Source organism: Gastrolobium bilobum, unplaced genomic scaffold, assembly GCF_033153095.1.
Source record: "Gastrolobium bilobum isolate Gb01-03AN ecotype WA unplaced genomic scaffold, APGP_CSIRO_Gbil_v1 utg7546, whole genome shotgun sequence".
NCBI classification, from domain to species: Eukaryota; Viridiplantae; Streptophyta; class Magnoliopsida; order Fabales; family Fabaceae; genus Gastrolobium; species Gastrolobium bilobum.
In genome coordinates, this window is record NW_026897020.1 from 172,750 (window position 1) to 195,814 (window position 23,065).

Sequence of the window (23,065 nt, forward strand, 5' to 3'; positions counted from 1 at the left end):
CTTTCGCTGTCAGTACGGCCAGTCAGTTCCTTGATTCCCCTTGTGATTCACATTGGGATGCTGCTGTGAGGATCCTCCGATACATCAAAGGAGCACCAGGAAAAGGTTTGTTGTATTCGGACCAGGGAAATACAGAAATTTGTGGTTACTCAGATGCCGATTGGGCAGGATCACCCTCGGACAGACGCTCTACTTCTGGTTATTGTGTCTTCTTCGGAGGAAACTTAATCTCATGGAAAAGCAAGAAACAATCTGTTGTTTCCCGATCTAGTGCAGAAGCTGAGTATCGTGCAATGGCAAATACTACCTGTGAGTTGATCTGGTTAAAGCAGTTGATTCAGGAGCTTCATCTTTGTGAACAGAAACAACCCATGACACTCATCTGTGATAATCAAGCTGCGCTACATATATCCTCTAATCCTGTTTTTCATGAGAGGACCAAACATATAGAGATTGATTGTCACTTCATTCGGGAAAAGATTCAGTCAGGAGAAATCAAGACAGCTTTTGTCAACTCGTCTAATCAACTAGCAGATGTTTTCACTAAAGCTCTTAGAGGTCCTCGGGTTGAATACATTTGTAACAAGCTTGGTGCTCATAATATATACGCATCAGCTTGAGGGGGAGTGTTAGAATATTAGATATAATATGATTAGATTTGATTAGATATGATTGGATTCTGTCTTATCCGTAAATAGTCTGACTGTATTCTGACTGTATTAGGATTAGGTTTGGATTAGGTTTGGGCCTTACACTTAAGCCCATTAGGGTCTCTATATATTGTAACTCCCTGACACAGATCAATACACAACATATTCTTTTACATTTAACTAATACCATACTCCTTCTAGTAGGTCTTTGCCCATGGAAGAAGAAGAACTTGGCTTTGTGGACTCACTAGTGATTGAAGGTGAACAAGTACGACAACCCTACAACTATCTTCTCCTTGAATAGTGTGGAACACCTCATATAGGGAAGTTTCTCCCTCACTAGAAGTCAAAGAATCTGGCTTCGTGGACTCATTACTCGTTAGTGATCAAAGGTGAACCATCATTGGGTTTTTCGTTAAGCACGACAACCCTTCAACTTTCTTCTCCTTGAAAAGTATGGAACACCTTAGAAAGAGAGGGAAGTTTCTCCTTTCCTAGAATTTGAAACCTAATAGGATCATACTATAAGTTTAAACTTGAAAGGAACTCAAAGATGGGCACTCCATTTTCATATCCTAATATTGATCTTGCTCAATATGACCCATTAAGGATCATATGGTAATTTGTAACTGAGAGGGTTCCTTGTTTGGTGGGAAAAAATCGTAGTTTTTAACTCATAACAGGTGACTATGTCCTATTTAATGGAGTAAGTCTTACAAAGGATATCCTAAATAACACGCGTGTAAGAACATATATGCAATTCCAATCGACCTATGGTGTCGCAAAATCCAACAATTATGTCATAAGAAAGTCCCCATCATCCCACTAATCAAACTTTGGTAAGGTAGGTACAATGTGTAATAGGTAGAACATTAGGTGTGAGGGGCATGACGACCAAGGTAACTTGGGAAGTATTATGGATGGTGGTAGAGTGATGGGTGTTCTTTGTTTCAGGAAAATGGTAGTGGATGTGTATCAAAGGGTGAGAAAAGGTTGTCGGGAAAGGCTCATGCTTGTTATTTGGGAAGGAGAAATGGACGAGTAGATACCAATTGGACCAGATAGGGGCATATTTGGGTAAAAGAGATTGAGAGAAGCTGAAGAAGGTTACTAATGACAGCTTGAAAGACGGCCAGACTAAGAACTTCACTAGCATGTGAAAGATGGGTATCAGAGGTAGTTGCTAGCCAGAGGATGATTCATTTGGTGGGTCTCTGGCTGTGTTTATGGCAAGCTTGGTAGCTTGGAGTTGAATGAAGGTAGGTTAGGGTTAGATTTTTGTGGATTCATTTGGTGGGTCTCTGGCTGTGTTTATGGCAAGCTCGGTAGCTTGGAGTTGAATGAAGGTAGGTTAGGGTTAGATTTTTGTGGATGCACAGTATCCCAGAATGGGAACTTTGATAATGGTAGGGAGCATGTCAAAACTAGCCCATTTGATGGAAAAGTATTTCTGACTTTTAGGCCCCCCACTTGCATGCCTAATAGTGATGTTGGGGCCAATGGTTTGGTTTGACCAAGTATGTGGAAATGGTGGTTGGGTTTGTACCTAACTAATGTTGTGGATACATTGGCCAAGATTTGGCTCTTAGTCGGTAATCCCATGAATATTTTAAAAGGCTTCACTTGAGGGAGAGAATGTTGGAAATTCAAGCGTGAGTGGCGAAATCTAAAATTGGATAAGAATAGGTCAAGTGAAGACCATATAAGTTGAAAGACTCATGAACTCATTGCTTTAAGGTTTTAGGTTAAGATGTAATGTTAAGCCCATTATTATGATTTGTCACTTAGTTCATTGATCTAGGTATCCCCTGCCCACTTAACCAAGAATACCCTTCAAAACTTAATAAATGAAAAAAGACACTAAAGAAAAACCATAGACATAAACTTCTGCAAAAGCAAGTCTCATGGGCAAAGAGACACCCTTAAAGATGTAAGTGCTTCAAATAAGTCTGGTAATTCCATATTGCCTATGATTTACACCATAGGAGTTTGATGACATATTTTATTTCTATTGTAATGATTTAAGGTAATCAAATTTATTAGAGCTTTCACCTTATTTTCTTATAGAAATAAAAGAGAATGCTGGATTGTGTCATAAGCAGACCACGCAGGGATATATTACACTGGTTACTAGTGATTATCTCATAAAATAGCTTTTTTAATCCCAAATCTTATTAACAACTATATAATAACTACAGTACTAACTACTAAGATACTAACATGTGTTAAATATGCTAATGAATTTATAATGCTATTCTAGCAGCTCCTTTTTTATGTGAATTTTTCAAAAACATATCTTAAATAAGCACATGTTGTATAGAAAAGGATTTACCTGTGACTTTCTTGCAAATTATGCAACTGTTGTCTTAACATTGCTGCCTCCCTTTGCCAAAACTAGAAAATGAAAGAAACAAAATACGGTGTGATTAGATATTATAGGAAAAGGAATAACTAGATATGGTTTTATTAGAATAAGCATTTAAGATAACTTTTAGGTTCTCTCGTAATTAATTAGTTAAAGGGTAAAACTTTTCTTATGTTGTATAAGAAAAGTATTATCTTCTACCCAAACAATAAATAAGAGAGAGAAAAGAGTTGGCGGTGAGAAAAAAATTCTTGTGGGACCCATTTGAAAAATGTGAGTATAGAAGATAATACTTTTCTTATGCAGCATAAGAAAATAAGAAAAGTATTACCCTTAGTTAAATGATACAAAATATAAAATATGCATGGAGCAACAAGAACTACCATTTAAATTGGCAACTTATGAAGTTCTTGAAGTCTGTTGGGTACTTGGGATGAAGTTCGTTGGCACCTTATAAACTATTATGATTGATGAGATGAATGCACTTTAGAGCTCTAGTACTTGGGAATTGGTTTCTCTTCCTTCTTGGAAGCTTGTTGTTGGCTGGATTTTTGCCGGTAAGGTTACCACTGATGGCAAGATTGGCCATCTAAAGGTTTGTCTAGTGGCTAAAGGGTATATTTAGATTTTTTGTTCCAATTATGAGAATATAGTCTTGCCTTTGGCAAAAATGGCTTTTATTCGCCTATTTTTATCTATGGCTGCAATTCATCATGAGCTTGTTCATCAGCTAGATATTTTAAATGTTTCTCTCCATTATAATCTAGCAGAAGAAGTTTATATAGAGCATGCCTCATTGGTATGTTTTGTTTCTTTGTGAGATGTTTTTCTTTATTTGAATCTAAGGAGTATACCTTCCCTCCTTCCTTTTAGTATCCCTTTTCTCATTCTTAAAAAATATCTTCTTTGTCAATCAAAATAAGAGTAATAGTAACATGCTAGACCAGCTCTCTGCAGTAAATATTTATCAGATAAATATGTAGGACATTTATTTATTTATAGTTAAAAGTAGACTTCGTTCATATCCCCAATTGTATGTGGAGTTGAACATTAACTGCCAGAAATAAAAATGTGTGTTTTGGGTTTTAATTGGGTTTTAATACACCACATATTTATCACACCCATGTTCAATCGGTAATATATTTTGGTACATTGTGGTGCATGATTACGAGCTTACAGGCATCCATTTTAGACTTTTCTGTGGTAGAAGAGCTTGGTAAAAAAAAACATACTGCAAAAGAATTTTGCAACTGATGTATTCTCTACATGAATGGATCTTCACATGTCACATGACCTCATGTGAAACGATATTTGTCGTCCATAAATAAATCAACCGTTATCATTTCCTCATTTTCTATCTTAATGCTTTCTTTCTCTCACCTTTGACTTGTGTACGAATGGCGGAGTTCATTTCACATTAGTTCATTTGACATGAGAGGATGGATTCCATTCTCTACTCCCTCTTCCCCACATCTTAATGTTCTTAAACCTACAAATATTACTGGAATAGAATGGAGGGTTCTTACCAGCGATTAATTGATTGAACCTTGTTAAGAGAACCATGCTTCCTTCAACCCAATTCAGTTCTTGTTCTTCCATAGGGAACTTAATTTTCAGAGTGGATCCTGGGATTAAGAAACATTGTTCTACTGTATAGAAAAGAACTCCCTTGACACCAGATTGGATTGCTCTGTATCAGCAGTAACGTTGTATCCCACAGATATGGAGCTAGGAGATTTTACTCTCCAAGTTTCCTGGTCATCCTTTGACAAGTCATCTTTTCAATCTATCCCTCCTCCCTGATACTCTGACATTCTTGGAACCTATTTGTCAAGATAAACGAACTATCTTTTAACGGAATTCTTTTTGAATCTTTGCATCTTCTATTCCTAGCTTGTGTATTTTTGATTATGCATGCCTTTTCCACCTCCTGCAAATGCAAATATAAGGTTCCTTAATCATGCCATTGCGGATGATAATTGAATTACAGCTTGCTTCTAAACTAGGAACAACTAGGATCTTAACTGTAAGACAGTGGATGACTCCTGTTATTGCAGCTTGATCTCTATGAACTAATAATCAAATATTCCATAAGCTTTAGGTAGGGCTTGTAGTTATATATCTCCTATCAATGGGAATTGCTCGCAGAGGGAATCGAATCTAAGCCTTTCTAGTAAAGTGCTTCTATCCACCCAACTCCTGTTGGTATTCGTTTTCCATTTTACGCTTCCCAAATGTGCCTTTGGTTGTGGAGTTTTGTCCGAGATGAAAAGGGGAAGTCATTAAAATTTAAATTTTTTTTTTAGTCTCCTTTTGAGTAATACTATTTATTTCATGGTGCTTAACTGACACCATGTTTTGTTATGAACATGGGTGTTCCGTAGGGCAGACAGATAAAGCCTTTAATCTGTGTTGGCATATATGGTCAAGCCAATCAAGAACTTAGAGGTCCTGTTAAGTTCCCGCTTTTGTTTCATCATACACTCTAGACGCTAGATTTTTTGTTTCAAGTAGGTGTTCATACATTGGAATAATCTGTTGCTTCTAGCCATCGAGGTTTTGTCATGATTTACTGAATCCTGAACTCAGGAAAAGAATGGCTGGGAGGAAGTCCTCCAAATTGGTTTGCTTATTTTTGTACTGTCGCCCCAAAAAAAAATAACTTTTTTCTTGAACATGACAAGTGTCATTCTTTGATTACCCAAAAAAAGGTAGAATCTGGGAAACTTGAGGATAGAACTGTTATAATTCATATTTTTTAGCTTCCTTTATTCCCATTGAGATGTTACTAATGTTTGATGCATAATATAATATTTCTCTGTTAAAAATTCATATGTTGATTTTAAACTCACTTGCAAATATTGATGTAAGATATTTATAAATACCTTAATTTCAGTGGCTGAACTCCCAAGTTGATTAAGTTCTTCTTTTGTTTTGTTGTATCGATCAATTACTGATTTCATGCTGGAAAAAGTCATTCAAAATTCAATTGCATCAGATATGTGCTATGTTGACTGTGAACATTCAATAAAAGAATTAGGATCAAGCTATGCATATTCGGATACAAAATATGTATATCTCATAATAATCTTCTGAAACTTTTATCAAGTAACAAGCAGGCTCACATCTCTCAGGAATATCAGGTTTGGGGATAGATGCTTTAGTTGACGTATTAATTATATCCAATAGTTATATTTGTGTAACTTCAAAATTTATCTCTCCTCTTTTTCTCGGGGAAAAGGGGACTAAAATGTAAGTGATGTTCATCACTTTAGCTAGCCTGGAATGTTATTCATGACTACTGTATGCGTATGTCAATCATTTGGAACCCTGAAGTGATTTTACCTTATCCATAAGTTTTGTAAGCTGCAATCATTCTATCGGAATGACTAAGTTCAAATTGGCAATGTATTGGTTTGTGCTATTTAGCAGGACTATTGGACTAGCTCTAATTAAGAAGTGTGATGGATGTCTTACAAGATGCTTTGCTTTGAAGGTAATTTTTTTTTTGGGTAAACAGAATGTAATTTTTAAAGCTATGGTTGTAAGATCCCTGGATCTTTATTTTTGTCCTTACGGTGGGCAAAGGGATTTTGATGCAGCCATGTGCACTGATGGTGCAATTCATTATAATGCCAGCATGAAGGGGTGATTTTTGCATTTGTTGCATAAGTTGAAGGGAATATAGGGAAGAAATATTAGTGCTGAGCCACGTGATGATTGGTTGTTGGTGGAGCTGTTGGCATTACTACACAAACATATTAACAGGTTCAGGAATAGTTCTCATCTACTTTCTTTGACCGTATATCCTTGATAAGAAATCATATTCAGATGTTACTTTTAGAAAGATTATTATAACATTAAAGATATGCACATTATTTAGTCTAATCCAGACTAATTTTATAAATTTGATTCCTCAGGTTTCAAATTCTCAATGCTTCAGTCCCTTCTTTCAAATAATGAAGGTGACTGATGTGAGAATTAGGATTGATATGTGGCTGTTGTATGATGTGAGCAGTGGAAAACAAGCACATTTAAAGATCTGGAGTGATGAGTAATCCGGAAGTGTGTGAAATAGTTTGGTAGAAGGAACGGAGTTTGGGATAAATAACAGTAAGAAAGGCCCCCCTCCAAAATTTTAAAGAGAGAAGCTTGGCTGGTGAATTATAAAATATTATTTCCTTATAATGTCGCCTAGATAAAGCTAAAATCAATTATTTGTATTAATGGTACGTACAAGCTTAAGGCATGTAACTCTTGCAACTCAAAAGTGTACATCGACATAATGTGTATTACTAAGGATAATGAACAGTTTCTTATTAGCCATAAGGAAATGTTTGGATTCGTAAACGAAGTAAAGAACCATGAATTTTTCCTGGGTTGAGTCATTTGAAGGTTATATATAACGCAGGCTTGACAACGCTGGATTGTGATTTTGCTATGCCCCTCCTAAATTGCTATCCTACCTGTTCCTATTCAAGCAGTAGGTATTGGGAACAAAATCTACCTTTGAACAAATATAAAACCCACACTCAGGGAGCCTTATCCCATGAAAACCTAGAACATAAATTTATTCTAGTTGCACGATTAATCACAATCTTAAAAATTAACATTACTCTCATATAATTGAAAGACTTGTTAGGTACCTCTACTATCTATAGTTTTTTTTTTTTTTGATAACATTCTATAGTTTCAACTTCTAAGAACACAAGTAACAGGTGACAAGTTAAAAACTTTTTGTATAGTGTGTGACATAAGGTAGGGTTATATTTTAATTGTATTTTAGAATGTGTAGAGAAACGTAAATGATCCGTCAAGATTAATTTTTTTATATTTTATGATTCTTTTTTATTTAGTTAGGTTTCAAAGTTTAATATTAATATAAATTAGGATTAATATTTTATGTTCTGTATTACATCATAGCATATCAAATCAATACCAATTTTATGTTTCAGTTTTTTTTTTTTTTTTTTCTTCCTTCCTTACTTAAATCTCTACAATTTCAATATGGTACTACACCGATACCATCCTTTGTGACCTATCTCAACATTATTCAACTATCGAGTTATCTAAAATCTAAATCTCTATTGTAACGATGTCCTTATCTCCATGATGTACACCAACCTCAATTTTAATTTTTGGGTCTCTTAAGTTTTCATGTGATTTTAAAATTTTAAATGTTATATTTGATGAACTTGGAAAAATTCTTATTCTTGTTATATATAATTGCTTGCCAACAAAGTCTCTTTTCTTTAGTCATGTGACATTTCAACCAGCTCTTTAGGCTTATTATTATTCTAGTCATTTTTCTAAATTGTCTTTTAGCAATGTTAATAGAAAACTTGAATTGTAGAGAAACACATTGGAATCTAAAGGATTCACGTTAAGTCGGAGCAAGACTGAGTATTTGAAGTGTGAGTTTTCTCTGGCAAGAAATGAAGACCAAGATCCCGTGCATTTACTTGGTCAATAGGTACCCAAGAAAGATGTTTTTAGATACCTGGGATTCATTTTGCAAAAAGGTGGAGAGATTGATGAGGATGTAAATCATAGAATCAGAGTAGGGTAAATGAAATGACGTAGTGCATATGAGTTTTTGTGTGATAGATACCTGGGATTTATTTTGCAAAAAGGTGAAAAGATTGATGAGGATGTAAATCATAGAATCAGAGCAGGATAAATGAAATGACGTAGTGCATATGAGTTTTTGTGTGACTGCAATGTTATATAGAGTTAAATGTTGGCCAGCACATAGGCAACATGAGCATAAAATGGGAGTAACAAAGATGAGGATGTTAAGTGGATGTGTGGTTATACGAGGATGGATAAGATGAGAAATGAAGATATTCGACGAAAGGTAGGAGTACTACCGGTGGCTGAAAAGATGAGAGAACATAGATTGAGGTGGTTTGTGCACGTAATGAGAAGGCCCCTGGATGCTCCGTAAGAACAAAAATTTGTTACCAAGAGCTCAACACAAAGAAAGGTAGAGGTAGATCGAAACTTACTTGGGGGAAGGTAGTAAAGCAAGACTTAATGGATTTGGATATAGATTGGCGGACAGTGTGCCTTAGAACGAAATGGAGAAAAGCTATAAGCATGGTGGAGTGTTAGACCCGTTGTTATTCTTATGTTCCAGATGATCCTTTTTTAGTTTTTTTTCCTCTTCATCTCCCCCATCTTCTTCTTTTCCCTTTATTTTATCACTTATATATATATATATATATATATATATATATATATATATTATTACTATTTTTTATTTATTTATTTTCATTTGTATTTGTATTTTTTCTATCTTTTTCAATTCCTTTCGTATTTTTTATTTGGGTTCATCTACCACTGACCCCAATTAATTTGGGATAAAGGTGTTGTTGATATCGATGTCTTTGAGCAATGTTCATTTCCTTGATTTCTCTAACATCCCCTAGTTATCTTTAGACTAAGATGTATAGTTTAAACCTAAACTAATCCATTCGAAGGCCTACAGGGTGGGGCAAGAATGTTGACTCTTCGTAAATAAGGAATAAATCTTTAGTACAACCAATGCATCGAAGATTAAGTGTAATTGTCATTTATATTATGACATTTGAATAAAAAAATATCACATCATTTGTTCAGCTGTCATTTAATTTTTTTCTTTTTTTCAGATGAGGTGATATTTTTTGTTTACGTATCACAATATGAATAGCAGTTGTACCAAATCTTCAGTATATCGGTTGCACTATAGATTTATTCATAAATAAGCATAAATTGTCCAGCGTAATACTGACTCTTGGCCCTATCTAGGTTGGTGTTGTCCCCCCCCCCCTCCCGCAATATTAAATCTATTTTTCTTTTTTGAATAATAGAATTGTTTTTATTTAAACTTATGATATTATAGTATTTTTTTCTTTCGCGTATTTTATTGTTTTCTATTTTATCGACCGTGTGAGTTTAATGATTTCCTAGGATTAGTAATTATGTTTTCTAACAGTATATACTCCTTTTGAGAGGCAAATTATACTACGGATGACCCACAACTAAATTTTTTGCAGAAACATAAGCCTGAAACTAAGCCTGTAATCTATTTTTTATGAAAAAAAACATTTTGCTTAAGTTTTTCAGGCAAAGGTCTTGGAAGTCGTGGATCTCTATGTGACTTTTCGACTTGGGTAATGAAGTTCCTTAAGAAAAAACCAAGTTTTATTGGTGGTTTGTTTTGGAAAGGTCCAAGGATCTAAGACAATGTTCCTGTTCATTAAAGTGCTCAGAAAGAAAATGATTTATTGCTTAAATGAGTTCATTAAGTAGATATTGTTGTGATTTGTCTCCAACTATCGATTGATTTTTAGTATTATTATTTGGTAAGGTAATGGGAAAAAACTGCACACAACAAATCAAAACATCAAATTACGTCTAAAGCTACAAATAGAAACCAAATCAGAGAAATACAACCAATAAATGTCATGGGAGGGTTTTAAAGGTCTCAAAATCCTCCTGGTTTACCTTATCCAATGAGAAATTAGCCAACCAATTTGCACATGTGCTTCCTTTCTTATAAGTGTGCATAAGTCGAACAGTTCACTATTTAGAGAGCCTTGCCAATATACGAGTCACCAACTGAGACTCACGGGTTGTATCACATGTGTGGCGAACAAATTGATAGCACATGCTGAATCACTTTCTAAAATTAGCTTTCTACATCCTCCTTCCCACGCTAGTTGCAATCCCTTTAACATACCCCACAGTGCTGTCAGTGCATTACAGTCGCCAACATGGTATGAAAAGGCATTAACCCATTGACCCTTAAGTTGTAAAAAAAACCTCCACATGTCGCCAACCCTAGACTTCCTTGCGAGGCCTCATTGGTGTTAAGATTTATACATCCCTCTTCCAATGGGGACCATTAGATTGAAATATTAACATAGTCCTCTGAATGTTGATGTTGTCATCATCTAAGAAAGCTTTGTGCAACTTTATAGCTTTGTGTCTTATTGCTTCAATGTTATACATGCTTGCCACAACACCCGTATCGTGCCTTAATGCATTCCTCCAATTCCATGCAAGCCAACACGTCACCCAAATATTGAATGCCAAGGAAGGTTTCCATCTGCCTGATATTCTCGGTTAACCAATTATGTTAATCAACACTGAAAAAATAGGGCCATTACCCATGTGGTAGCAGTTGGTCCCAAACGTTCCTAATTAACGGGAAATTTCACAACAAGTGAAGGATGTCCTCTTCACCCTACTTGCAAATCAGGAAAATCATATCCCCAAGTTGCATTTTATGCAATCTACTCTTTGTTTGTAATCTGTCATGTGCTACTTTCTAGGGGAATAGTCTTATCCGTTGAGGAACCTTCCATTTCCAAATTGTCCTCCATAGAGTTAGTGACCTTACATAGTCCACCCGATTCCGAGAGAAAGCTTCATAAATTCCTTTAATAGATAACCGAGGATGGTAAGGCATATCCATGCCAGCCGATCATCACCATCACTAGGATTATGGGGTAAGACGCTTTTAATAACTTGTATTGTATCTATAGAAAGTCAGTTCCTCAACTCCTTTACTCTCCAATTACTGTGAGCATCCATATACTCATTAACCATCTTACTAGAACTTCCCAAGGGATTGGGTGAGAGCTATGGTCCATTATCCTCAAGGAGTTGCTAACCTATTTGTCCTTCCAAAATTGGATCGTGGAACCATCCCCTATTTCCCACATTAGGCATTCCTCCATTCTTTTTCAAGCTAAATACGTGTATTTCTAGAATTTGGAAGCACCTGGTCTTATCTAAAACAAATCAGCTCCATTACCTCGAGGGGCATATTTTGCGTGCAGTATTTGAACCCATAAGTCCTGAGGTTGAGAGTAAATCAATAAGGCCAACTTAGCCAAGAAAGCGTTATTCTTGAGCTTAAGTTTCTTTAGACTCAAACCTCTTTTCATTTTTGGCTTTGTAATCGTTTATCATCTAACAAGGTGAATATGGTTTTGGTTGTTTGTAACCCCCCCTTCCCCAAAATGATTTTCCTTTGAATTTTTTCCATTTCTATGCACACGAAAGTCAGGATTTTATCACATTGCATCTTATAGTATGGAATCAAAGCTAACACTGATTGAGATAGGGTGATTCTACCTACATATGACAAGCACTTTGACTGCCACCCTGAGAGTCTTTCTCTCATTCTCTTAACCATAACACTATATGTGTCCTTTGTTGCCCATCCCTGATGCACCAAGGCTCCCAAATATCGACCCATATCCCTGACTTGCTTAAAACCACTAGCACTAACTATATCTTTCATGACTTATTCTAGAGTATTCTTAGAGAAGAAAATATTGGTTTTTTGCGCACTAACTTTTAGACCAGATATTTCCCCAAACAATTCTAGGAACTTCAATATTATATGGATTTGCTCAACATTGGCCTCTGCAAATAGCATAAGCTGCAAACATAAGATGAAATATATTGGGTCCACATCTTCCTACCTGAATAGGTTTCCATTACTCTTGATTGACAACTATGGTAATAATGTGGGTCAGTTTCTCCATTACCATCACAAGAAGATAAAAGGGTAGGGGGTCTTCTTGCTGAATTCCTTGGGATGACTGGAACTCCTTTGTCACATTACCATTCCACAATATGCTGATTTTGGTAGATGATATTGCTTGCATTATGATGTCTACCAACTATACACGAAGTTGCATTTCTTTTAGAATCTGGTAAATAAACTTCCAATTAAGTCTATCATAGGCTTTTTTGAGGTCCACTTTCACTACCAGAAATGTTTTTTCCCCTCATCCGGTGCATAGAATGAATAAGCTCCCACACAACAATTATGTTGTCTTGTATATGTCGTCGAGGTACAAAATTGGCTTGCATAGGAAGATCATAGATACCATAATAGGCTTAAACCTTTGGACGAGGAGCTTATTGATTATTTTATAGAGGATAGCGCAAAGAGATATTGGTCTGAATTGGGATATATGGCAGGCAGTTTTGGAATAATAACCAAGAGAGTTGAACTAATGGTAGCAATGAGTTCAGGGTAATTCCAAACATCACAATTAAGCTTGATTACCTGGTCTTTCATCATATGCCAATTCTGTTGAAAAAGAAAGTTGAAAAGCCATCAATACCCGGCACCTTGAAAGGGCCTATTCCAAACACTACTTGCTGAATATCCTGTTGCGATGGACATTTGTCCAGGGTAATCTTATCTTATTAGGTCAACTATGGCCATAAGTTCTCAGACTGCAACCACCTTCTGTCTGGGATCTCTTCTTTGAAAAGCTTTTGATAAAAATTACACACTAACTGCTTCAAGTCATCCGTATTCATGATTCAGTGGTTGGACTCATAGAGTAGCCTAGAAATTTTTTGTTGGATTTTCTCCTGATGATCATACTCATATGGTAATATTTAGAATTTTGACCCCCATTTCTTATCCACTACTGACAAGACTTCTGAAACTATAGTTTTTCCTTTTCATCCAACACCTTTGCAAGTTGTTGTTGACATCTTTCTTCTTGTATATGTAACCAGGTGGCATCATTGTGGATCTTCTGGTTCTGGATTAATTACAGCCTTTTGTGAGTCTTTCCTTCCTTCTATGTATATTACCAAACACCTGTTTATTCTAACTCTTCAGAGGGGGACTAATCGGTGGAGCATATAGGGAAAGTCAAGAGTAGTATCCCACTTGGACAATACTAGTTGTTTAAACTCTAGGTGGTCCTACCATGCTGCTAAGAAACTGAATGACCTTTTAATACCTTCGAGCTTGTCCTCAAATAGCGAGAATAAGACTGGATTATGGTCTGAGTGGATTCTGGGCAAGTATGTTACTTTTACATTATTGTACTCCATACGCCATATTGTACTAGCAACTATTATGTCAAGCCTTTTAAATACCCTGTCTAGATGGCCCTATTTGGGACCTTGCCAGTGAAGGGAGAGTCTGAATAACTAAGATCAATAACTTTGCACTCCTCTAACATTGAATTAAAGTACTCACACCTCGAAGCGTCAGGGATGAAGCATATTTCTTTTTTCTCATTAATTCTGTATATTGTGATAGACACCAAAGGCAAGATGAAGAACACTGCAAACGCAGGATTGGACATACAGGGATTTGGAAAAGACCTGCATTGCTTTTGGTTCAGTCCACCACGGGTCATATTTCTAAACCTAAAGTTAGAATTGTGCGATAGGTTAAAGATCTTAAACTCCCAGATGATTGTGTATCCAAGTTGTCAAGATGTGTTGACTTCAATAAGGAAGCGATAAACAAGTAGCGCAGTGATACATTCTAAACAACTATTCAGAGGCTACTCTGTACATAAAGTAAGACATCATTTATTTTTAGTATAATTTGTATGTTAGAGTCATACACATTGAACAAATACCCAAAATTAGAATTGTGCGATAGGTTAAAGATCTTAAACTCCCAGATGATTGTGTATGCAAGTTGTCAAGATGTGTTGACTTGAATAAGGAAGCGATAAACAAGTAGCGAAGTGATACATTCTAAACAACTATTCAGAGGCTGCTCCGTACATAGAGTAAGACATAATTTATTTTTAGTATAATTTGTATGTTGCAGCTGTGCATGGTTTATAAGTTGTTGCCTTAATTATTTTTTTTACAATTACTTCTCCAAGAAGTTGCGATCAAGAAATCCTTCATGGTCATATTCCGATGAAGAAATCCTTCATAGTCATATTCCGAACTTGATCAGTTCATTTCCTCTCAGTTTTTGAAATGGTTACAAGACTTCTTCGTGGAAAAGTTGTCAACTGCACATGGTGTTGTGTGGGGTTTATCTTCAGGAGCTGCAAGATCTATCACCCAGTTCAGAAAATACGTCATCAACGGGTATAAGTTTGCAATTGTTGAAGCAAATGAAAATACGCCATGTTGCAATTATGGTGTATGTGTTCGAGGTGGACGGGTCGACTGTGCCGAGGGCGACTACCACATAAAGTTAGTTGTCAGAATTTAGCTGGATTACAAATGGGAAAAGAAGTTGACTCTGTTTAAATGTGATTTGTTTGATAACATCCCGCGTGGGACAAGAGTGGATAAATATTGAGGTCCATCTGTCAACGAGATATACACTGGGTTATGACCCATTTATACTTGCTCAGCAGGCTGAACAAGTTTATCATACATCATACCTTACATCACAACAAGGGTGGATAGGAGTTATCAAACCCAGAGTCTCGAATATTATCCCGGAGTCCAAAGAGTTAGAATCAAATGAAACATCTAATCCATTCCAAGCAGATATAGAAGATGTATTGTTCGTAAATCTTGTAGAGGATGGTATACCATGCAATCTCTTTGATTTTGCTACAGAGTTAGAGATGATTGTTATCCAAGTGGAGAATGAGGAATCAGATGATGAGGAACAAAAGAATTATTCAGATAGTAAGCCTGGATTTGACGATTATGAGACTGAAGAGGAAGGTGTGCAAGAAGAAGTACAAGAGTAGGATTCATCCGGCTACATTCAATTGTGCATTGTTTATTGCGATTTGGTATACTAAATACATGACATGTTGTATATAACAAGATTATTTTTCATTAATTTCATTGCACTTTTTTTCTATATGATATTGCATATTAGTGACGTACGATTTGTTATTGCATATTTCTTATAAGAGAACATTTTTACATTATGTTATAAGTTTTTACAGTTGGATTCGAGCCAGAGTGATTATGGTGATGGTAAACAACAAGAGCGTGGGTCCTCTGGTAGATGCACTAGATGAGGTAGGGCATCATCTACCTCTGCTAGAGGACGTAGGTCATCACCCGAGTTTCCTCCATTACGTCTCTCATTGTTACCTATGTCCACGGACTCTGCAAGAGGTGGCATACCTTCCACTCCACCTTTTCCACTGGATTTTTCATAGCAGGTTAAATCTAACATTCATTGAATTGGATATATTTTAATGTTTTGCTAATAACTTTCGTTACTAACACAACATATAACATGTTTGCCTTCTGTAGGATGCGTCCCCTTCAAGCCACGCCGGACATGCTACTTCGGCTGAACCGCCACAGTGGGGTTTAGTTGATCTGAGACAAGGAAGATATGGATGCGTCCTCTGGGCACCACTAAGTAAGTTTTTTTGTTACTAATTACTTTTTTTCCTTCTTTATTTGTACATTAATATTATGATTTAATGTTGTTATCAGGTTGGAGCCACGGAAGCCAACTAAGTCTTTCATTGAGGACCTCATGTTCTGCAATTTCAATCAACCATAGGGTACTTGGAAAAAGGTTCCTAATCACATCAGGGGTGGATGGTTGAGGGAATTAAGCTAACGAAGTCTTTCATTGAGGACCTCATGTTCCACAATTTCAATCAACCATAGGGTACTTGGAAAAAGGTTCCTGATCACATCAGGGGTGGATGGTTGAGGGAATTCTTGGTAAGTTATGCCCATCTTCTAGTTACTAATTCATTATTATCAAAATGCATATTAATTAATCACTTGTATCAAATTATGCGTTAATCGCTTGCATTTTGGCAATTTTCAGGAGAAGTTTAGGTGGCTGCCCGAGCATCACTCTGATTTGGTTGTTGCTTGGGCTCATTGAGCTTCAAAGTGGTATGCTGATAAATTGTATAAATTCAGGACTAATAAGGGCAATCAAGCCTGGTGTGATCCTAAAACTCAGAAAATATTAAAGGAAAAGTGGAGCGCAGATAAGGCGTTTAGGAGGAAGTCTGAGCAGAATAAGTTGAATAGGATGCACTTGACCACAAGTTGAATAGGATGCACTTGACCACACCTTTATATGCCGGAGACTCCATTCCATTCAGTGAGCACTGGAGGAGAAAAATTGTAAGTATATATTATTTTCTATTTTGGTATCCTTCAGTTTGCACTTGCAACTAATTAATAGTGCTCATTTTTATTTGCAAGTCACTAGTGGGGATGTGCCTCCAAAATCTCTCGATTGGGTTGCATTTGAGAGGACCCATTCCCAAGAGTCACAAGCTGGGAAGCGGTGGATTAACCGCAAATAAGGTGAAATAGTGGTGAGACATTGATTACTTCACTTTTGTTTGAATTATGAGCGTTTATTCCGTTTTATCGTTATTCATAATTTGTTTTCTTTTTTGTAGGAGACCTACTAGAAGCTCCAACACTAGAGGGCGACGCAGGCGGCTGTAGATGGTGCATATGCCTCTTCTCAGTCTGATAACGACCTTTTCCTTCAGGCTGTTGGAGGATTCAATAGGAATGGAAGAGTGTTCGGGCTAGGAGCATCTGCCAACCGATACAAGAGTAGTAAGCGGTCTTCCATCCAGGTTAGAGCTATATCTCAAGGTAAAGGCCCCAAAATTATTTAAAATTTAAACCACCTAATCCATTTAAATTTAGTACAAAATAATTGACTTTATAATGATGTATTTGCAGATGAAATGAATAAAATGCAAGAGTTGGTGAAACAATTGAACGCTTCTCATCAAGAGATGACATCTCAATTAGATGGCGAACTAAAGGATACAAAGAAGATGTTGATTGACATGCAGAAATTGTTTTCCAAGTTCATGAAAAAGAAAGAGAAGAAGAAGAAGAAGAAGGATGGAGAGCCTCTGTACCTACAGAGCCTTCAGTATTTATAGATGACTCTTCATCTTCCTCTGGTGATGATTAGGCGTCACTTTTTGATACATTGTTTACAATTGTTATTGTTTTTATCCTTGTTTGGTTTATACATATTTTTGTATTGTTTAGGATTATTACGGAATATTTATTTCATTTTGTTGATACACATTGGTATTTTTTTTTATTCAGACTTGGATATTGAATATATTGTTTATGTTACTTGTTGTTTTTTATTCGTTTCTTGTGGGTGTTGTTATTGTTGTATGGTTGTTGTTTACATGTAGGAAAATAAACGGATTTCAAATAATTTTTTTCTGATTCGTCAATTTGTGACCTATATGTTTATAAGTTCGTCGCAAATTGTGAAGACATCATCAAATTGTGTTGTCGCAATATTTTCTACTTTTATCTTCAATTAATTCTATTGCAAAACTTGTGACTAGAAATTTTGTTAAGCGTAGTAAAGTTTGCGACTGAATTATCAAAAAATACCATCGCAATATTTGTGATTGGTTCATCATCATCATTCAGTCACAAATTTGCGACTGATTTCTTGTCGCCATTTATGACTGAAAATAATGTAAATTCTCTATTTCCATGTCTGCTTTTTGAGGCGGAAGTGGAGGAGTTACCATTGAAAAACTATCATCTCAAATTTAATTGGTGATAAAGGCGTCATTGACGACTATCTTGTGACGAAAAACTAGCATCGGAAAACCCTATTTGCAACGGAATTTGGCTAGTTTGTGATGGAAGTTGTCCGTCGCAAATGTCCCATTTTTAAGTAGTGGCATGAATTTAATGTATCGTTTGATTTTTCAAGTTCACTAATTAATATTTTCCTTATTCATCCTGTAGTGTTATTATTTAATATTCTTCTTTTAAAGGTGAAGTATGTTGATCTGATGGAGATAGGACAGACAATTGTATGGACCAAAGCTCTAGAGAGTCACCGTACTGGACTTAGACTAGTCGAGGATGAAAGAGGAAGGTGTAACTAGGCTACATTTATGGTTTGAGGAGAGATTTAAGCATAATAACATCAATAGGAAGTAAAATGGAGAAGATGCTAGAAAGAGGGAGCGTAAATCTCTTTATATAGGGTGTTGGAGATCCCATCTAAGTGCATAAAGCATGATGTCATAACCACTTCGAACCCTATAGGCCTTATTAGGTGTCAAGGCTGCTTGACCGCTAAAGTATAAAAGGCCATACATGTGTGAGAGATATGAGAGGACACATGTACAAGGGAGTCATACGCTCCATGTGCTAAGTAATAATGACCTTGTCGAGGGACCACATAGGTTGGTTGGGCAAAGCCATCTGGCTGGACCAGAATAACTACATAGATAAGACTTAAGTTGTCAAATTTTCTAAACATAAATTTACGTGTTGCGCATCTCAAGTCCTCATTCCAAATAAAAGCTCAAAACAAAAGAATAACAAAATGAGTTCTAAAACTATTCTAAATCAATTAATTAGATCCAAAATTTAAAACTCCCTTATTTGAAGCACCAAATTGTAGTTCTGAATATAAACTAGAAGCATGACTATATTTTTTTCCGGTTTTCCATAGGTGTTCTTATCAATTTGAATAAGACTAAGCCCCTTCGTGGGGAAGAGCATGAACATTTTTGCCATTGGCCCTAACAGTAATCTTCTTGGGCAAAACTCATTTACCAGTTGTGCCACCCCTTGGGATTAATGCATGACTACATTCTGACATTGATAAATTTAGATATATTGTATATTAGTTACATCAAAAAGCTTTTTATATGGAAATTCAGTTTTAATTTATCACACTTTAGTAGTAATAATTCTTGTTATTATATCCTGTCTTGCTCAGATATATATTCATACTTAATTAGTATGGCACTAAACTGGGCTAATGCAATGGCTTTCTTCAAATGATAAAGGAACTATGATGTTAATAAGGAGCTTAAAGAAAGGTAAGGACCATTATGCAGACTTTGACAAAAAAATTGTGTGAGGGCGGCTAGACACCCTATTAGTTATTGAATTTCTTTTTACCTTTGGGGCTTTGCATATCGAGAATAACTTTACACTTGTTCGGGTTAGCCTCTATGTTTTAGCATAAAGGTAAAGAACTTCCCAGCTAGGACTCTAAAGGTGCATTTGATGGGATTAAGACGTATATTATGAGTCAATGATTTTTATATTATATCTATCAAACACACTCCTTCACGCAAGAGTCCTTTGGGCTTGAAGCGTGTATATTACATATGTCCAATTTTTTAGTTCTACCTTATGCCTGACTCAATTCCACTAGAAATGGAGAGAAGCTAACTAAGGTCTTAATTCTATTAATTAATTTTTAGTAACTAGTTAAAAGATTATTTTAAACATTTTTATTTTTGTAAAAAAATATGTTGTTAATGTTTCTCCTACAAGGATGAGATAACTTTATGTCTTGCACAAACATGAAGGTGGGTGTGGGGTCCTATATTGAGAAGAGAGAAAAGAGAAAATATAATGTTCATCCACTTACATGTGTGTGAAGTAGATAAATTTTCTATTTATAGTAAAAATATTAAACCCAAAAAAAATAGATTGGAAGAATCCTCACTTTCGTGCAAGGGCGAGGTAGCCATTAATCTCAATAAAGAATTGAACCCAACCCAAGTCCCGCCTTTGCATGTGAGTTCATATAAGATGATATCAATAATTTTAAATTTTTTGATTGTATTGTATAAATTTAACTTATGATGTTTAAAATGCAATGCGGAGTGAATGGGGTTTATGATATTTTTCTTTGCTAGGGCAAGTTCGGGTTTTAATCCCTACAGGTATAATGCAGGTCAAGTTAAGCAAAAATTTATCGTTACCTGCCTCAGGGCCAATCCTATAAAGTTTTAGAACATTTCCTCTTTATTTTTTAAAAAAGAAAAAGAAAAAGAAAGAACGCTCCCTCTTTTAAATATTTTAATAAACGTTAAATTTTTCATTAATTGAATTGTACTTAGACTAAAAATTCTCAATATGTAACATTTTTGGATTTGCTTCATATTTAGAAAAAAAATTGCTTTTGTGAAAAATAAAAATACAATAAGATTTTAATTATAAGATATTTTGAACATAAAATTAATTAATTCAAACGCACATTGAGTCTATAAAATTTTATGCAATCAAAGTTCTTTCATTCTTTATTAATTTTTATTTTAATTTAACATTAGTATATTTTTTAAAACATAAATTAATATATATCACCTATTACCTTATTCTATATTTTTTGACTAAACAAACTAGATGAAAATCCGGATCAACCAGCCTAAATTTACTTTAAAATACTTAATAACATATTTGGATTAGCTTATTTTTAAAAGAAAACTTTTATAAAGATTCGTTGCATTTCTAATACAGAGAACTGCATGAATCTACCGGGAAAAAGAAAAGAAAAGAGAACTGCATGAGGTAATATTGATTGAACCTGTCATATTTATTAAGTTATGTTTATATTTTTTTAATTTCATCATAAATATAACAATTTTTAAGGCTGGGATTTCATGCCGTTCTTCTTTGATCTATACAAGGCTTCAATCTCTAAGAATATGCATGTATCTGATTTGACAGAAGCATCATTCATATTCTCTTCGTAACTATTACCTCATCAAAAGAAAACTAAACAATCATATCAAACCGAAAAGGCCTAATTAGTACCTAATGTTTTTCAACATACACAAGAATGGAGAATCCTAGGGAACTCAAACCTATACACTAACGCACAAAGCTCATTCAACTTCCACTACACTGTATGATCTGCAAAATAAGTTCCATGTCATACTGCTATGACGCCAACTGACAAACATCTCACGATCACCTACTAGAGCACAACATAGATGCATGCTAGTAATGTGTGTCTCTTCAGCGCTTCAGATCAGTAATATCCATAAATATAAAAATTGCCTTCTGTAACTGGCATGGTTATATTATCGAAATTTCTTCAACTTAAATTCTTCCCCTCAGCCAAGCACAATTTCACAAACTCCAATATCCCTTTTTCATGCGACTAACAGAATGTACTACCCACACTTCTTTTTTCAAATTTTCATCTAGTTAACGCAACTGTTATAAAACTTCTTCATATCCTTGAAGGAAGCATTTCTGGTGAATTCAGTCTAAGACAACTAAGTGCAGTATTAGTTTACTATCCATTATACTATAACATCCACCAAAAATAACTAGAACAAATAAGAAAACTAAACCGCTACTCTTATCTTCAGCAACGAAAGTAATAATGCCATTATAAACAAACAACAGACATAGCACTCAACATCGATGCACAAAAATTTAAAAGCGAGAGAGATGAGAAAGGAAGGAAACAGATCGATCGAAAAAGAAGATCTAAGAACTTAGCGATCGAGTACCTGGTACTGGCGAAATCGTAGAGTTTGCCAGTGCTGGAGAAGATCATAACTCCTACCTCAGCATCGCACAAAATCGCAAGCTCCTTCGCCTTCTTCAGCAAACCATTCCTTCGCTTCGAGAACGTCACTTGCCTACTCGTTGAATTGTCGATCCTCCTTATCACGATCTTTCCTCTCCCCATATATCCTAATTAAACCCTAGCTCTCAGATCCTTCCAAAGCTTGCTGCAAACAGATCAACAAGCAAAACTTCAATTTCACGAAGAAGAAAAAGAGCGAAAAACGAAAAAAAAAAAAAAAAACCGAAGAAAACGCTCCTGGAAGAGCGAAGAGAGAGTAGCATGAAGTTTCCAAAAAAAAAAAAAACAGAAGAGAGTAGCATCGATCCTTGCTAGATTATATACTGTTGGATGCAGAAGAAAACGACCAAAAATGATGAAGAAAAATCGGATTGATTTCCGAGAAAGACAGAGAGAATCTAGAAAAGGAAAAAAAACAGAAGAAAAAAAAAGCAGAAAAAGAGAAAACGCAAGAGAGAAAAAAAATGGAAAGATGAAAGAGAAAGAGAGTCTTACAGGAGAAAGCTATGGTTATAACAGACAAATGCGACTGAATTCACATCAGCAGCATGAGCTAGCCATATAAGGAAAGTGGTGAAACGGCTTTTGGTTGGAATAGTGAAACCACTAATCGGGGGCGTACAAAACCACTACCGGTTTTGGGGGGGAATACCACGTGGCCCAATCAGCTTCTGACTCCTCAGACGCGATTGGCTTGTTTTATTCGTTTCTTGAAATTCGTGCCGACCACCGTAGATATGCTGACGCGTGGAACTACGAATACTCATGCCGTATATCGTAGTTTGTTCCTATTTTCAGAAATAGCGCTTTTTTCAAATAATCGCGGTGACTGCACCGAGAAATTGCACTCGTGCTTTGTAGATTGTCTAATATGCCCCTAGAGGCCCAAACGCGGTCCAATCTTTCTTTTCTCTGTTACAACCCTTAATCAGTACTACATTACAAACTTTATCACAGACATAA

At 35.7% G+C, this 23,065-nt stretch overlaps 1 protein-coding gene and 3 long non-coding RNA genes across 14 annotated transcripts in view; 3 read left to right on the top strand and 1 right to left on the bottom strand.

Moving 5' to 3' along the window:
* Positions 1-7,424, top strand: part of LOC133303461 (uncharacterized) — a 22,028-nt gene extending 14,604 nt beyond the window's left edge. The window contains exons 4-6 of one of the 9 annotated variants that reach the window (XR_009750474.1): positions 6,448-6,511; positions 6,618-6,783; positions 6,936-7,423. This is a non-coding gene — a long non-coding RNA (uncharacterized LOC133303461). Of the gene's footprint in view, positions 1-6,444; positions 6,784-6,935 lie in introns of all 9 variants that reach the window. The other 8 variants (XR_009750472.1, XR_009750470.1, XR_009750471.1 and 5 more) reach the window with 8 other exon arrangements.
* LOC133303460 (MADS-box transcription factor 23-like) overlaps positions 1-22,686 on the bottom strand; it is a 27,667-nt gene extending 4,981 nt beyond the window's left edge. For all 3 annotated transcript variants that reach the window (XM_061503371.1, XM_061503368.1, XM_061503370.1), the window contains exons 1-4: positions 22,598-22,686; positions 22,023-22,247; positions 5,901-5,979; positions 2,983-3,044 (exon numbers count right to left, since the gene is read on the bottom strand). In XM_061503371.1, coding sequence (XP_061359355.1) covers positions 2,983-3,044; positions 5,901-5,979; positions 22,023-22,204 — 323 coding nt within the window. In that variant the 5' untranslated portion in view covers positions 22,205-22,247; positions 22,598-22,686. The remainder of the gene's footprint in view (positions 1-2,982; positions 3,045-5,900; positions 5,980-22,022; positions 22,248-22,597) is intronic.
* LOC133303463 (uncharacterized) lies at positions 15,727-16,315 on the top strand. The gene is made up of 3 exons (XR_009750479.1): positions 15,727-15,929; positions 16,024-16,135; positions 16,213-16,315. It is a non-coding gene; the product is annotated as an uncharacterized LOC133303463 (long non-coding RNA).
* On the top strand, positions 16,332-17,771 carry LOC133303462 (uncharacterized). The gene is made up of 5 exons (XR_009750478.1): positions 16,332-16,449; positions 16,559-16,866; positions 16,948-17,063; positions 17,151-17,355; positions 17,446-17,771. It is a non-coding gene; the product is annotated as an uncharacterized LOC133303462 (long non-coding RNA).
* Positions 22,687-23,065: the final 379 nt, after the last annotated feature.